At 34.5% G+C, this 17,556-nt stretch overlaps 1 protein-coding gene and 1 long non-coding RNA gene across 3 annotated transcripts; one reads left to right on the top strand and one right to left on the bottom strand.

The window, feature by feature from the left end:
- The first annotated feature begins 5,684 nt into the window (after nt 1–5,684).
- Nucleotides 5,685–17,090, top strand: LOC137058555 (opioid growth factor receptor-like). 2 transcript variants are annotated; one of them, XM_067431849.1, is made up of 8 exons: nt 5,685–5,910; nt 11,965–12,030; nt 12,280–12,309; nt 12,488–12,542; nt 12,656–12,686; nt 12,849–12,915; nt 14,606–14,754; nt 14,840–17,090. In XM_067431849.1, the coding sequence occupies exons 1-8, from the start codon at nt 5,836–5,838 to the stop codon at nt 15,246–15,248; spliced, it is 882 nt and encodes a 293-aa protein (XP_067287950.1). In that variant the 5' UTR covers nt 5,685–5,835; the 3' UTR covers nt 15,249–17,090. The 2 variants fall into 2 exon arrangements, with proteins under 2 accessions (XP_067287950.1, XP_067287949.1); XM_067431848.1 differs by having other exon boundaries at nt 5,686–5,910; nt 12,656–12,734; nt 14,840–17,089.
- LOC137058556 (uncharacterized) lies at nt 8,407–10,269 on the bottom strand. The gene is made up of 4 exons (XR_010900742.1): nt 9,753–10,269; nt 9,509–9,591; nt 9,277–9,353; nt 8,407–8,990 (listed from the first exon to the last, which is right to left on the bottom strand). It is a non-coding gene; the product is annotated as an uncharacterized lncRNA (long non-coding RNA).
- Nucleotides 17,091–17,556: the final 466 nt, after the last annotated feature.

Genomic DNA, 17,556 nt, shown 5'->3' with positions numbered 1-17,556 from the left:
CAATTATGTTAAAAACCTACTTTTGCGAACTAGTCCCTGGTTTTTTGCCCAATCAGAACCAAACCAGTCTAGGACAATTCTCTGGACTCTCTAGATCAATAATTATCAAAAAAAAGTTGATTTTTTGCATTTGGATGGCTATAAAAGGGCCATTTAGAAAAGAGGCGTGGCAAAATACACCCAAAAGCCTATAAATCCTAAGGGGAAACTCAAAACTTCACGAAAATTGTTGGGTATATGTGGCATAACATGTTGAAGACACATGCAAAGTTTTATGGAGATCGGAGTATAGGGGGCGCTATAAGTGTTAAAAAGCTTTGAAAACCATGTATTCCCTATGGTGAATCTCTGTAATCAGGTGGGGTTAAAACAGCCACATAATATGCATATATTATGATAGATCTTCTCATACTGAACAACTTTGCCTCTATAACCAATACTGTCAATCAAATCTTTATTTAAATATTCACAATTATGTTAAAAACCTCATTTTGCAAACTAGTCCTAGGTTTTTTGCCTGATCGGAACCAAACCACAGCAGTATGATTCTCTGCACTCTCCTGATCAATTCATATTTAGACTTTATAAAGTCATTATTATAATATTTAAAATCGCATTTTGTCAGTTTATCACTTCATTTCACCTGATATCTCTCAAATTCATTCAGTGCTTAAAAGCCTTTCATGCAAAAGGTGTCAAATGCTTAAAGACCTTAAATGGCTTGAACCCCGCTAAATGCTGCTCGCAGCTTTAATTATTATTATTATTATTATTATTCTGCCGTAAAACTCATCGTGCAGACCAAACCGTAAATGCTAGAGACTTCAAACTTTGTCAATAGGTAGTCCAAAAATCGAGGAGAGGTTATCAAATTATGAGCCAGATTGGCCAATAGGTGGCGCTACAGCAACCAAAAACGCGAAATGGCTCATAACTCCTAAACCGTTCATCCTAAGGGTCAAGTGTCTTATATCATTGGAAAGCTGAGACCATGACGAACAAAACGTATATCTCCGATTTCATTTCCGGTATGCAAATTTTTCCGCAATTTTGAATTTTGTCAAAAACCTACTTTTGCGAACTAGTCCCTGGATTTTTGACATATCAGAACCAAACCAGTGCCAAAATGTTCTCTCTAGTCTGAATATCAATAATTATCAAAAAAAAGTTGAAATTTTGACTCATGAACGAAAAGGGGCGTGGAAATGTACATTTAAGGCGGAGCCTATTTTACTAAAGAGGCTATAACTCCAGCAAGAAATGATATATCTTCACCAAACTTGGTACACATGTTTATGGGCTCATTCTTTGGTCACGATAAAAAAATCGCGACGATTGGCCACTTGGTGGCGCTATAACATGGAAAAAACACAAAAAGGGCTATAACCACGCGACCGCTAGTCCGATTGACTTGAAAATTGGTAAGCAGTGTCTTGGCCCAAGGTACCATGTCTGTCTATGAGAACATTGGCGTATCTAAAAAAACATGGCCGCCATCGGCCAACGAAATTTGAGCACCTATTAGACAGGGTTAACGGAGGTCGACCAGAACGAAACTCAGTAGGCATGTTTAACTCATGGTCCTAGAGGTCTGTAAGAATTTTGAAAGAAATCGGCCACTAGTTGGCGCTAACGAGTTTTATGGCTCTGCAATCACGTGGTGTTGCACACATCGGCAAAATATGCATATCATATGATAGATCTCCTCATGTTGAACAACTTTGCCTCTAGAACCATTTCAGTCAATCAAATTGTTAAATAAATATTTGCAATAATGTTAAAAACCTACTTTTGCAAACTAGTCCCTGGTTTTTCGCGCAATCAGAACCAAACCAGTCTAGGACAATTCTCTGGACTCTCTAGATCAATAATTATCAAAAAAAAGTTGATTTCTTGCATTTGGATGGCTATAACAGAGCCATTTAGAAAAGATGCGTGGCAAAATACACTCAAAAGCCTATAAATCCTAAGGGGAAACTCAAAACTTCACGAAAATCGTTGGGTATATGTGGCATAACATGATGAAGACACATGCAATGTTTTATGGAGATCGGAGTATAGGGGGCGCTATAAGTGTTAAAAAGCTTTGAAAACCATGTATTCCCTATGGTGAATTGCCTGTAAATGGTATTTTCCATCTCTGTAATCAGGTGGGGTTAAAACAGCCACATAATATGCATATATTATGATAGATCTTCTCATACTGAACAACTTTGCCTCTAAACTAGTCCTAGGTTTTTTGCCTGATCGGAACCAAACCACAGCAGTATGATTCTCTGCACTCTCCTGATCAATTCATATTTAGACTTTATAAAGTCACTATTATAATATTTAAAATCACATTTTGTCATTTTATCACTTCATTTCACCTGATATCTCTCAAATTCATTCAGTGCTTAAAAGCCTTTCATGCAAAAGGTGTCAAATGCTTAAAGACCTTAAATGGCTTGAACCCCGCTAAATGCTGCTCGCAGCTTTAATTATTATTATTATTATTATTATTCTCCGCTAAAACGCATCGTGCAGCCCAAACCGTAAAGCGTGGAACTTTGAAACTTTGTCAGATGGTAGTCCTCAATTTGGGGAGAACCTCAGAAAGTATGACCCCGATTGGCCAATAGGTGGCGCTACAGCAACCAAATGCGCAAAAAGGGTCATAACTCCTAAACCCTTTGGTCCACAATCAAGTGTCTTATATCATTGGAAAGCTGAGTCCTTGGCGAACAAAACGTATATCTCCGATTTCATTTCCGTCATGAAAATTTTTCCGCCATTTTGAATTTTGTCGAAAAACTACTTTTGCGAACTAGTCCCTGGATTTTTGACCGATCGAAACCAAACCAGTGGCAAAATGTTCTCTGTAGTCTGAATATCAATATTCATTGAGAAAAAGTTGAAATTTCGATTCACGGTTGCTAAGGGGTGGAAAAAGAATGTTGTGGGCGGAGCCTATTTTACTAAAAAGGCTATAACTCAAGAAGGAAATGAGATATCTTCACCAAACTTGGTAGACATGTGTATGGGCTCAGTCTTTGGTCTCGATAAAAAAATCGGGACGATTGACCACTTGGTGGCGCTATAATGTTAAAAAAACATGAAAAGGGCTATAACCACGTCACCACTAGTCCGATTGACTTGAAAATTGGTATGCAGTGTCTTGGTCCAAGGCCCCATGTATGTCTATGAGGACATTGGTGTTTCTAAAAAAACATGGCCGCCATCGGCCAATGAAGTTTGAGCACCTATTAGATGGGGTTAACAGAGGTCGATCGGAACGAAACTCGGTGGGCATGTTTGACTCATGGTCCTAGAGGTCTGTAAGAATTTTGAAAGAAATCGGCCACTAGTTGGCGCTAACTCAAAAGGGAAGCTCAAAAATTCACGAAAATTGTTGGGCATATGTGGCATAACATGCTGATGAAGCATGCAAAGTTTTAAAGAGATTGGACTATAGGTGGCGCTATAACTGTTAAAACGCTATAAGAACCATGCATTTCCTATGTTAAATTGCCTATATTGACTGTAAATGGACTTTTCCATCTATTATTTTAGTGTTCAAAATCTTGCTAAATAAAACTTAATGTCTTTAATGCCTATGTACTTTAAAGGCCTTAAAGGCTTGAACCCCGCTAAATGCTGCTTGCAGCTTTAATTTTTATTATTATTTTATAATGTTTCCTGAGGTGTACTTATATTTTTAGTATGGTTTTTACATCAAAAAAATGTCATAATTTAGAAATAAAAGGGATTTTTTTCTATACTGATATTAGCCCTCTGGCTTGAATGCTCTGTGAAAACATCAACTGTTGTGATTGGCTGACATTTACATTTGAAATATGATTATTGGCGGAGCACGAGTTTAGCTCTGAATGAACAGGAGTGAACTTTGCAACATTATTTCTCTCACAAAATGCTTTGACCACAATTAAAAACAAACACGACATTGACATGAATACAGTAAGAGCTTCTGTTGAGCTTAACAGCATCATTCAGATATGACATACGTGTGATTGACAGATCCGAACGTTATAAAGAGTATATTCATTTAAATAACAGGTTTGGTTCATGCTTCTAAGTTCTAACATAAACGAAGTGAAGTTGATCGTTTTAGTCACTGGCTTGATTCACTGATGCATCAAGACGGCCAGCGGCAGGACTGACAGTAAAGCAGAGGAAGGGGAGGAAACCTTTCCTGTTATCACGTCATGACGAGAATTCAAGATCAGCTCGTCTGGGCTCTCAGTTTCTCAAAGGCTGAGAAAGACAGCCAGAACTCGGTTTACACTGATCTAAATTTCTTGCCACTAGGAGACAATATTCAGGCTATAGGGGAACTCAAGGGAAAAACCTCATAAAATGAAAATGTCATGTCATGGGACATTTAAATAAACTGAACATGGTTCTCTGCATAACACTCAACAATCTTACATAAAGTCACATGTTTGCCATTTCAAAACACTGCCATTCAAAATGACATGAGCTAATTGGCCAAACACCTCATTGTTTAATTAACACTTCAATCAGGATGTAAGCACTATGAAAAGAACACAGTTGAGCACCTTTTTTACAACAGCAATGGAAGATGTTGCAGAAAGGGGAAGATGGAGGATGCAATTTTCTTTTTCAGTTTACAGTTTGTTTGTTTTTTTGTGAAGAATTTTCTACAGTTCGAACTACATATTTTTGTATTATGGAAAACTAAAGATGAGAGTGCTTTTTATTATGCCCAACAGTGTGTAGTTGGTTAGACAAATATCTGGTAATATGAATGAAGTGTGTGCTATTTCAGGTATTTTGCAGTTTGGGTGTGTGGTTTTGTGAATTGTGTTAAAGGCTTTGTTCATTTGTTAAAGGCTTTGTTAAAATTCTGTCATTAATTACTTACCCTCATGTCGGTCGACGCCCGTAAGACCTCATCTTCGGAACACAAATTAAGATATTTTTTGTTGAAATCCGATGGCAGACAGGCCTTCATTGACACCTAAGTCATTTCCTCTCTCAAGATCCATTAAAGGCACTAAAGACGTCATTACAAAGCCCATCTCACTACAGTCGCTCTACAATAATTTTATGAAGCGACGAGAAAAGTTTTATGTGCAAAAAACAAAACAAAAAAAACGATTTCAAAACTCCACTTCGTAAAGCTTTACGCATGTCAAACAACATGAGGGTCATTAAATAATGACAGAATTTTAATTTTTGGGTGAACTATCACTTTAAGTATTTTGATAAAACCAGCCTAGTTTGCAAAATGATGTGTAAGCATTTGGGAGAAGAAAAAAAACTATTAAGAACCAATAAAGTGATAGAACTAAATAAGCACACTTGAATCTGAGTTGATGAATCTGAAAATGTTTGGTAAACATGTAGTAAACTATTCTTGTGATTTTGTTTTGCATTTCATGCCAGCGTTAGCCTGCATTTAAGAAAAGACAAACAGGTAGGTAATTATCTGTAAGTCTTTATGTAATTTGTTTAATATGAAAATATTTTTGTTTTGAAAATATTTTTATTAAGATTATAATCAGATAAGATTAAGATTATACTTTAGTATAGGTCTGCTGTCTTATTACATGCCACCATTGCCTAAATACCTATAAAGACCTGCCTTTATATACTAGTCTTCTTTATTACTGAACATTAATTGAAGACATGGCAACCCTTTAGTCAACTCGAATTGTTGCATTCTTTGCTGGACTGTAGAAATTACTTTCGGTTTGCCATGACTTCGACTTTAGATTCTCTTGACAGTGGGAAGATTGAGCTCTTTGTAGAGTCCTGGTTCTTGCTATAATATTACAATCGGACTGAGTTTGCGATATTTTATAACTTGACATGGAGTCAGATAATGAGTGTGAGTTTGACTCCACATGGGAGAATGATTACGACAACAAAACACCCAGAAAGAAGGTATGTTTGGACGTCAGTGCTGTTATTTTGTTGTTTGTTTGAATAAAGTTCAGTCCCTAAAACACAAACGACCTACTTTTTAAATCATTTTCTGGATGTCTGGGAAACTTAGTTGTTTTTATTAATCGGACAATGCCGTATAATCACGTGCACAAACCTTCCATTTGTTAATAAGATTGTGTCATTGTTTATGGAGCGCACCTGACTGGATACCCTTGTGAAAAAAAAGTGCACTTTAGTGTACTTTTATAAAGTGTACTTATTACACAGATAATATACTTATACTAAATACACTTAATTGTGCAATTAAATGCAATGTTTTCGGTGTACTTAACACACATTATATGTAATTGATTTCAAATTTATCACATATTAAGTTGAAATAAAATACAATAAGTTGCAATTAAGAGTGATTTTTTGGAACAACTTAAGTGGTACTTAAATACAACTTTATATGTACTTTCATAATCGCTTCTAGTGTATTAAAATTGTAATTAAAGTGCATTGCTCAATGTACTGACAAGCAATTAATGTGAACTAAAACATACTTTAATGTCAGCTAAATATACACTTAAGTGTGAATTAAATGCAATGTTTTCGGTGTACTTAACACACATTATATGCAATTGATTTCAAATTTATCACATATTAAGTTGAAATAAAATACAATAAGTTGCAATTAAGAGTGATTTTTTGGAACAACTTAAGTGGTACTTAAATACAACTTTATATGTACTTTCATAATCGCTTCTAGTGTATTAAAATTGTAATTAAAGTGCACTGCTCAATGTACTGACATCCATTCTACTGTCTTAAAAACAAGCAATTAATATGAACTAAAATATACCTTAACGTAATTTACATGTACACTCTAATATAATGAAATACATTCATAATTACATTTTTCAAATAATACAGCTGCAATTTCGTATAATAAACACATCCAAATTTAAATCCTCTACATTTATTGACAAAACAATCTGTAAAACAAATATACAAAAAAAACTTTTTTTTGATGCCCAAGAAAAACCCAAAAAACTATTTACACAAACACAAATTCATTTAGAAAGAGTCTGGAGGACAATGAGGATTATATGCAATTATATGTAATTATATGCATTATTATATATCTCCCTCATTCAAAGGTACCTAAATCTAACCATCACAGAAAAGTACCTCACACAACAGATGAATAAATACAAACAAATGGAAAGAAAAGAATCGTTTTATGTACAACACTAAGATTCAAAACTTTGGGTAACGTTTAATTAGTTAACTACTTAATTTAACATGAACTTAGAATGAATAATAATATAAACATTTATTTATCTTAGTTAATGTTAATTTTAACATTTACTAATTAGGGGTGTAACGGCACATGTATTCATACCGAACCGGTTCGGTACAGGACTTCCGTTACAGTGCACGTGTGTACCGAGCGGTACGAATGCAATCTTTAACAGTTAACAGACGGCTTGTTTAATGAGTGGAACACACTTCAATACAAGTTTTCATAAGAACATATGTATTCTGTCAATTTTATCATTAAATTCAAGTGATGCCATATTGATGCTCTTTAATGTGACATGACAGATCACTGTAAAGACACATCAGTTCAAGCAGCACCGCGGCACGAGTGAATGTGATCACCTTGTCATAGTCAAAGAATAAACATGAATTAACATCAGAAGGTATGTTAAGGATACATTACAACTTACTAAAATGTATCACATTGTGTAATCGTTCAGTGTTTCAACAGCAGAAAGACGTCGATAAAACACGAGAGAGATGAACTCTTTCACTAAATGTATGCATTATATTAGCCTATATATTCATCATATTCTACTTAACCTGAAAACCTGAAAAAAAATCGAACTTATAATTAGATTTATAAGTTAATGCAAAAACGGTCTTATGAGAAGTTTACACGTTTGCATACAATGCGAGTGCAAGTAAGGCCTCCCTATATAGTCTACACTATACAGCATTCTCTGTCGTTTGATTAAACAGAAACAACAAGGCAATTATATATTACATTCTGAATCAAATTATAATCTTTGTGTGCCCTTTGTTAGAGTTAAGCTTGGTAAAACGTCCTTCAAATATGTCGCAGCCTCAGATTGGAATTTGCTCCAGACTGAGTTGAAGCTAAAAAATCTGGTGACATTTAGTCATTTTAAAAGTTTACTACATCATTTTGAGAGTAAATTAATGGTGTGTAATTGTTTTTGACTGGTTGTATGTTTTATGTTTTTTATGTGACTTTTTATGTATAACTGTACATGCAAACAGAGCTGCCTATCTTGGCCAGGACAGGACATTTTAATCTCAGTGAGTTTTTCTCCTGGTTAAATAAAGGTAATAATAATAATAATTAGTGGAGATATTTTTTATATTATATTTTTAATTCTTTAAGAAACCTTTAGTTTAGAACAATTACAATTTGTTCAGTAAACCAATAAATAAAAAAAAGCATTTTTATATTTAGTGTTCTCTCCCCGAACTGTCAGCTTTGTGTACTGTTACACCCCTATTATTAATGCAATCTTAAAATCAAAAGGTGTATATGTTAATTATTTAATGCATTGTTAACTTGCATGAACAATGACTATAAATTTAATTAACTAGCTTTGAACTATAATTTATTAAGCAAGGTCAACAACTATTAATAAACACTGTAAAAAATAAAATAAAATAAATAAATAAAAAGAAATCACTGTTAGATCATGTTGGTCAATTCATTAAATAACGTTAACAAATTAGATCTTATTGTTACTGAACTTATAAGCTCTTAAACCTTTACTAGCACCAAAATTAGGACCAAAAGGTTTATTCTAAAATCTTATTCCAGCATTACAGTGAATGAAAAAAAAGAAAAAAAAAAAAAAGAAAAAAAACCCTGAAGAACTCCAAAGGCACAAACAATTGTTTGTCACCAACTATTTTCAAGTTGTTTGGAAAGTGCTGTTTATGTCAATGTCCGAGAAGCTCTCCATCAGTAGGAAACTGGCGCACCATCTCTCCACAGTATATGTGAATGGACATGTTCCAAAGAGGCAGGAAAGCAAAAAAATATATACCTTGAGGAAAGAAAAAGAAAACGCAATGAAAAAACTTGTTTATAAAACAGATCTATCCATTATTATAATTGGCTCAATTAAATTAAAACAATAGATGTACAGTTTATATTCACACAGCAGTATCTGTATGAAAAAAAGAAGAAGAAAAAAGAAATAGCCATAAGAGGGATCATAAAAATGAGCATGTTGTCTCTTTTTTATCTAGTACTGCCCTGATGAAGCAGTTTATTCTGCACGGTGTGTGTAAGCTTTTGACCACACCTGCATCCCCTATGTGATGAATAACCTCAGTCGTCAGGGTAGAATGATTGGAGAGGTTCCTTCACGTATCCCACTGAGCACATCATCTTCACTGACACTGGACTTTAAAAAGAGAGAACATTTTAATAATGGTTTTTATTCCTTCTTTACAGGGAATTAAACATAAATTAAATATAGATAAATAACCCAAGACCAATGTAAATTGAGAAAAGTATTCTTGCATTTTTCCTCATCTTGCCTTGCAAGTTTCAGCTTACCGCACCATCTCCATGAAGGATGTTCCTGTATTTACCACGCCTGGCACAGCAATGCTGCGGCTCCATTCCTTTGGGTGTGTGGCCTGTAAAATATATAATGATTAGGGGATCTGGAAATGCAAAAGTGGGAATGTATTACTTACAAATGGACAAGATGCAAAGCATTTAAAAGCTAAAGACTTGATAGCAATGTTTTAGCTTGTGTCATGGCTGGGCATAAATTCATAATTAACATTAACTTGACCTCATCAAGATGGCTCTGTGATTCCACACAGCTTGCACTGGATCTCCAATAACACATCTGTATTGATCCTACAAAATAAAAAAATAAAATAAAATAAGCACAAAATATTAAAAACACTTTAACATCTTACTCTCCAAATGCAAAAAGAAAAGAACATATTAAAATCATTATTTCATTACTGGTTGTTGTTATACGTTAAGTTAATATATGGAATACATGTATATAACGTTAAATGTCTTCTGTCCATTTAAAAAGTAGGAGTTCGATTAAAATATTGTATACAGCAGACAAATTCATTGAACATGCCCACACCGGCGATCACATTCCGATTTAAGAAATTATTATAATGCAATCTTAGATAACAAGTTACATGAATATGAATAATACAATAAATACATAGGAAACATGATTAACGTTAATTCACCTCCCGAGTCCATAGTGCGTCTATCCTATCTGCGATTAAACTAAATAACTACACCGTAATAGAGAGCTACCATGTTACGGTGAAAATGTAAAATCAAGAGAGCTTATATCAAGATATACTTACTTGACTCGTTATTAGCATATAACGTCTCATCTGTAATGATCCAAACGGTTCGCTCCTCTGTTGTCTCTGTTCTCTTCAGCTTCATTTTCCTTACGCATCGCGATGACGCAATCATGGCGCACCGCGCATTTTTCAAAATCATGACGTAGTATTTTTGGCGCATGCGCATTGAAATATTAAGTATAAATATAAAATAAGATATTTCGTGCATTAAATGTTGATTATAAATCACTTATTAATTATCCATTTCTGTTCAGGTTGTTCTAACACACTGTGTAGTTGGACTGTATTTCAGAGAACTTGACTCATTCACCTAACTAAAAGTCAATCATGTTTAGAGTCTGATTAAAATTAAATGTAGCCTATTTTAACTGAATTTTAATGCAAATTAATTTGGTTTAGATTTGTTCAACTTTTTCTTGCAATTAATGCAATTAAATGTGTGTTTAATCGCCATACAACAACATAATATTGAAAGTAGGTTATTCTGTACACAGATGTAAAGTAGCCTACAGTACATTAGGCAACTCCTCTCATAAAGATTGACAATGTCAAATTATGTAGAAAACTGACACTTGTAGTTGAGTTCATAGGAGCTAGTTATAACATTTCAACAGTATGTTTTACTGGAGCGTAAGCGAGTGAAATTTTGAAGAAAAATACATAATCCAATGTAAATTTGGACAACTAATTTTTAAAAAAAAAAGCATTTATTTTCCATGTGCTTTGTCATTAGTAAAATAAGTGTACTTTATGAAACAAACTCATAATTAAAATGGTTTAAGTAAGTTTAGGTGTAGACATTATTACAAGGTGCATTTTTAAAAAGCGCACTTAAGTGTGTTTATAAATATTGTCATACAAGTGTACTTTCTTTAAGTGAAAATTAACTAGATATTATTACACAGCGCACTTATTATAAGTGTACTAAAGTGGGTTTATAAATATTGTCATGAAAGTGTACTTTTTTAAAGTACAAATTAATTATATATTATTACAAAGTACACTTATTATAAGTGTACTAAAGTGTGTTTATAAATATTGTCATGAAAGTGTACTTTTTTAAAGTACAAATTAATTATATATTATTACAAAGTACACTTATTATAAGTGTACTAAAGTGTGTTTATAAATATTGTCATGAAAGTGTACTTTTTAAAAATACAAATTAATTAGATATTATTACAAAGTGAATTTTAAAAAAGTGTACTTAAGTGTGTTTAGAAATATTGTCATTAAAGTGTATTCTCTTTAAGTACACTTAAGTGGCACTTAATTTTAATTATATCATATTATCTACAAGTGCAGTTTTTAAAAAATATACTTTAAATATATTAAGTGCACAAAAAATACACTTTCAATACAATTAAGCACACTTCTTTTTCACAAGGGTAAGCCTACGTCATTTCTACAGCTCGAATGATTTGTTTATCATCATAATTATTATTATTGAATCAACCCCACCAAAATGTATTATGCTAATAAGATTCTTCCCGTTTTTTTTTTTTTTTTTTTTTTTTTTTTATTATTTTATTTTTTATTATTTAAAAAATTCTATGAATATGATTTTTTATTTTTATTTTCTTCTTCTTTTCTTCTTCTTCTTCTTTTTTTATTTTTTAATTTTTTTACAAATGTGCTGTCTCATTTGGAATTTGTTTAAAGGTTTTCAAAAGGATGAGTCGCAGGAACATACATGCTGCAAAGGACATGCAAGACTTTCGGCACAGTGTAAGTTTAATTTATCTTCAAATGAAGAGTTGGGTATAGTCTAAGCTGTGCCACTTATCATCTGAGCAAGGAAAAAAGGAAAGATAGTTTACATCATTGCATAGCTCCTAAATTAGAAGAAAAAAAGCATATAAAGCATGCAGTCATAAAAATGTAAGTTTACAATAAGCTTTCCCTACTCCTCTATGTCAAATTAACATGCCAACATACATCCCTCTGTTTTTTTTTTTTTTTTTTTTTTAACTCTAGATCCTTGATTTGGATTATGACCCAGGTCAAGTAAGTTATCCATCACAGTTTTTCTACTCTTCAGTACTATTCAGTAGCCTACACTCAGAACTAGCATCTGGTATATCAGTGTACAGTATTCACTGATCAAAACTGGTTTGATTTGAAGCAGATTCTTAAGAATGGGTTTGATGGTTTTTTTATGTTGTTTGTTGTTGTTGTTGTCAAGGGCCGCTTCTATAACCTGGAGTTTTACCATGGTCGAATAAAGTCTTCACCTGATGGTATGGCATTGTGTTCATTCTGTATTTAAATTACACAATTTATTTTTATTTGTCTGATACAAGTGTCATTTAATCAAGGCAAACGCTTTAACATATCTCCTTTGTTTACGCAGATGTTCACATTGATGAATTTCACAAGAAGTGGTGGGGTGATTATAGATTGCTGGAAAACTGTCACTCTTACATTCAATGGTCAGATCCTGTAACACCTCATTCCTGAGCTCTTTCTGAACTCTTCTAGACCGCGAAAGTGTTTAAGAACATTTAAATGACCATCATTCAACTAACCAAATCAAAACTTTGCAGGTTGTTTCCAATACAAGAGCGAGGGGTTAATTGGAATGCACAAGTGCTAACAAAAATGGAAATAAAGGTCAGTTTGCAATTAGATGGTTTTTCAACTCTATTTACCAACCAGCTTAAAAGATCAAGTATTTAGCAGACGTTTAGTCATATCATTATGACAACCTTCCTAATACAGGGAGTGCAGAATTATTAGGCAAGTTGTATTTTTGAGGATTAATTTTATTATTGAACAACAACCATGGTCTCAATGAACACAAAAAACTCATTAATATCAAAGCTGAATATTTTTGGAAGTTTGAGCTATTTTAGGGGGATATCTGTGTGTGCAGGTGACTATTACTGTGCATAATTATTAGGCAACTTAACAAAAAACTAATTTATACCCATTTCAATTATTTATTTTTACCAGTGAAACCAATATAACATCTCAACATTCACAAATATACATTTCTGACATTCAAAAACCAAACAAAAACAAATCAGTGACCAATATAGCCACCTTTCTTTGCAAGGACACTCAAAAGCCTGCCATCCATGGATTCTGTCAGTGTTTTGATCTGTTCACCATCAACATTGCGTGCAGCAGCAACCACAGCCTCCCAGACACTGTTCAGAGAGGTGTACTGTTTTCCCTCCTTGTAAATCGCACATTTGATGATGGACCACAGGTTCTCAATGGGGTTCAGATCAGGTGAACAAGGAGGCCATATCATTAGATTTTCTTCTTTTATACCCTTTCTTGCCAGCCACGCTGTGGAGTACTTGGACGCGTGTGATGGAGCATTGTCCTGCATGAAAATCATGTTTTTCTTGAAGGATGCAGACTTCTTCCTGTACCACTGCTTGAAGAAGGTGTCTTCCAGAAACTGGCAGTAGGACTGGGAGTTGAGCTTGACTCCATCCTCAACCCGAAAAGGCCCCACAAGCTCATCTTTGATGATACCAGCCCAAACCAGTACTCCACCTCCACCTTGCTGGCGTCTGAGTCGGACTGGAGCTCTCTGCCCTTTACCAATCCAGCCACGGGCCCATCCATCTGGCCCATCAAGACTCACTCTCATTTCATCAGTCCATAAAACCTTAGAAAAATCAGTCTTGAGATATTTCTTGGCCCAGTCTTGACGTTTCAGCTTGTGTGTCTTGTTCAGTGGTGGTCGACTTTCTGCCTTTCTTACCTTGGCCATGTCTCTGAGTATTGCACACCTTGTGCTTTTGGGCACTCCAGTGATGTTGCAGCTCTGAAATATGGCCAAACTGGTGGCAAGTGGCATCTTGGTAGCTGCACGCTTGACTTTTCTCAGTTCAAGGGCAGTTATTTTGCGCCTTGGTTTTTCCACACGCTTCTTGCGACCCTGTTGACTATTTTGAATGAAACGCTTGATTGTTCGATGATCACGCTTCAGAAGCTTGGCTATTTTAAGACTGCTGCATCCCTCTGCAATATATCTCACTATTTTTGACTTTTCTGAGCCTGTCAAGTCCTTCTTTTGACCCATTTTGCCAAAGGAAAGGAAGTTGCCTAATAATTATGCTCACCTGATATAGGGTATTGATTTCATTAGACCACACCCCTTCTCATTACAGAGATGCACATCACCTAATATGCTTAATTGGTAGTAGACTTTCCAGCCTATACAGCTTGGAGTAAGACAACATGCATAACGAGGATGATGTGGTCAAAATACTCATTTGCCTAATAATTCTGCACTCCCTGTATTGTGTTGGTCCCGCTTTTGATCTGATTGATTGATTTCCAGCTTTTTCGGGACGATGAAGCAGCAAAGATGAAACTGGTGAAATCATATAAACTCATGCTGGATTTTTATGGGATACGCTTGGTCAACGAAAAAACAGGAGAGGTGAAACGCACCGATAACTGGAAGGAACGCTTTAGCAACCTGAACAGGTTTGTATTGTCATATTTTTCCTTTTTGTTGATTTTCAGTGACGTTGTTTCGGTATAAAAAAAGCATTTTTCTTTGATTTTGCAGATATTCACACAACAACCTACGCATCACACGCATCCTGAAGTGTCTGGGGACTCTAGGATTGCAGCACTACCAGGCCCCACTGGTCAAGTTCTTCCTCCATGAAACTCTTGTGGAAGGAAACCTTCAAAATGTGAAACAAAGTGTACTAGATTACTTTATGTTTGCTGTATTGGACAAATCAGAGAGACGAGAGCTGGTTAGATATGCTTTTTATAATTTTAAACCCCGAGAACAGTTTGTCTGGGGCCCCAAGAAGTTTTTGATTCATTTGCCCCAAAGCAGATTTCAACATGAGCAAAATGAGCAACCGGCCAGGGCACCATCTAGCTGGGGGAGGACAGGACATACATCCAAGGGGAAAACAGTTAAATTATGGGGTTTTTCATCCTCTCACCGATCACGTCGATGATATCATGTCACCGCGTGGGTCAAGGTTGGGTCTTGGAGTGACCAAACAAAACATAATTTAGGCACACATAGTGTTTATTTGGTTTTTAGATTTATGCATTGATTAAAAAAAATCTAGGCAGGCTGTGTGTTAAAAAGTCGGATGAAGGGCTGCAGAGTGCCCCAACCAATCAAAAAATAAGACTAGAAAATGGTATCAATTTCCTTTTATTAGGTGAAATAACAGCACTTGTTATACATGAGGCAGCTAAGCCTCTAGTGGAAAAGTAGAGACTTCACATTCACGGTTAAATAAATATAAATGCGCTACGAAGTTACGAATCATGGGGAGTTTAATGGGGACTCATTTTAAAGTGTCATTTGGCCACAACTAAAATGGGTCATACCAATACATTTAAGAATGTGCATGAATTGCATGCTGCGAGACTCTGTTATCTCCACAGTTCACTGGGATTCACCCAGAAAAATAACAAGTTGTGTGAGAAATCAAGGTTAAAAAAACGCGACGTGTAATACAATCCATTAGGTTAAAATATCCATTGTGTTTGTCATAACAAGAAGTTATCGCATCTGTCAACTGCCATCCTGACTGTCATCAGACAAACAGAGTTCAGGTCTGGAGATATCAGTAACAAAACATGAATACTTTTTTTCTGGGATTTCTTGCCGTCATATTTCAGGTTGCATATTTATTAATCTTGATTTCTCACACCGTATGTGCTTTTTCTTGGAAGGTTGGAGTAAACAGTGGTGCTAATAGAGTCTCACGAATGCACATGTCGTGTAGCCATGCACAGAAGACAACAGCCAAGGTCAGGATTTTCGTTAAACAATACATTCAATTTCGGTTTGTTTTTATAAAAAAATAAAATAGAAAATATCTACTAGCCCACCCTTCTAGGCTATAGCTCACCAGAACCAGGTCTGATAATGAGGATGATATTTCATAGTAGTGATGATGACGATGATGATGATGATGATGATAGTGGGTCTTCTTGTCTGACATAAATGAGGAAGAGTGTTGACAAAAAGTAGTAATAGGAAAACGTATGAGCTATAACATTGCTTGTCAGACTGTATGAACATGATCTCAGCTGTAAGCCTTGTCACATAGGATCTCGGTTGTCATTAGTCAGATTGTACAGCAGTCAAGACGTGTTAAAAATGGACGCAAGATTTGCCTGGAGTTTTACATCATCAATCCATGACACATTCGGCGACTGTAAACTGCATCACAAGCTCGCAATGGTGGCGAGCAAAGAAAAAAAGATATCTAGCGTTCATTTTGACCATTGTTGCTAAATCAGCTTATGCTAAAATCATACAGTGTGTACCGGACTTTAATCTCATGAGTTTCTGTGTTTGTTCCCAACAACTGAAATATAGAAAATATCAAACTAGCTTTATGATTCAAGTTAAAATGTCAATTATTTAGCAGACTGACAAAAGGAGATTAGAAATAGCATCATAAAAGGACATTTGCCTGCCTTGTAGTAAAAGTAATTTAATGATAAAGAAACTTGTGATGATGAAGCAAAGGCTGCACTATAAAAAACTACATGTTAGATTTGTGAGTTCCCTAATTTAATCTCTGAGTCATTATTTTACTGAGAATACTGGAAATATGTGAGCTTTCGAATCTTAAACATTTACTGTAGATGAAATCTTTTGATTATATATATATTTTTTTTAAATACATTTGTATGCTCTGTATTTACCTATATTAAAACTTTGTATTAAAATGTTTTGGGTTATAAGGTTTCTATTCCTGAAGCAAACTAATGTCTTATATTTTACTGATGCAAAAAAAATGAGAGCTTGTTATAGAGCTTGTTATAATCTGAATAAATGTCAAATGAATATAACAAAATAAAATAAAAATAACTATTAGAAATTAAATTTTTCATTTCTACTTACATTACATCTGTCACGTTATCAGAGTACACTACACATCACAAAAAAAAAAAAAACTGTCTTCATAAATATTCAACTTAACTTTTTGCTTTCCACTTTGGAAAGTTGGAACTACACACTAATTCACCAAGTAAGCAACATATATGGCACACATAAATTGCAATTTGGTAAACTGTGTACACTTGTGTTTCAGTGGGGAAAACAACTGGAAGTCGTCTTTTCCTGTAATTGTCAGAGCACATTTCCTGTCATTATGTTTAGCTTTTTATCTCTGTATAAAATCAAGAACAGACAATAAATCTTGGGTATTTTTATGTTAGAATAAGTTTTGTTTTTAGAATATCCTTTTTAAGATTATTATTAAAGTTTGGATATTGCACATAGCAAAACTGTGT

The sequence above is a fragment of the Pseudorasbora parva genome, chromosome 22, assembly GCF_024679245.1.
Source record: "Pseudorasbora parva isolate DD20220531a chromosome 22, ASM2467924v1, whole genome shotgun sequence".
In the NCBI taxonomy this organism is placed as follows: domain Eukaryota; kingdom Metazoa; phylum Chordata; class Actinopteri; order Cypriniformes; family Gobionidae; genus Pseudorasbora; species Pseudorasbora parva.
Note: the sequence above shows the minus strand (reverse complement) of the source record. Positions and strands in the feature narration are given on the sequence as shown.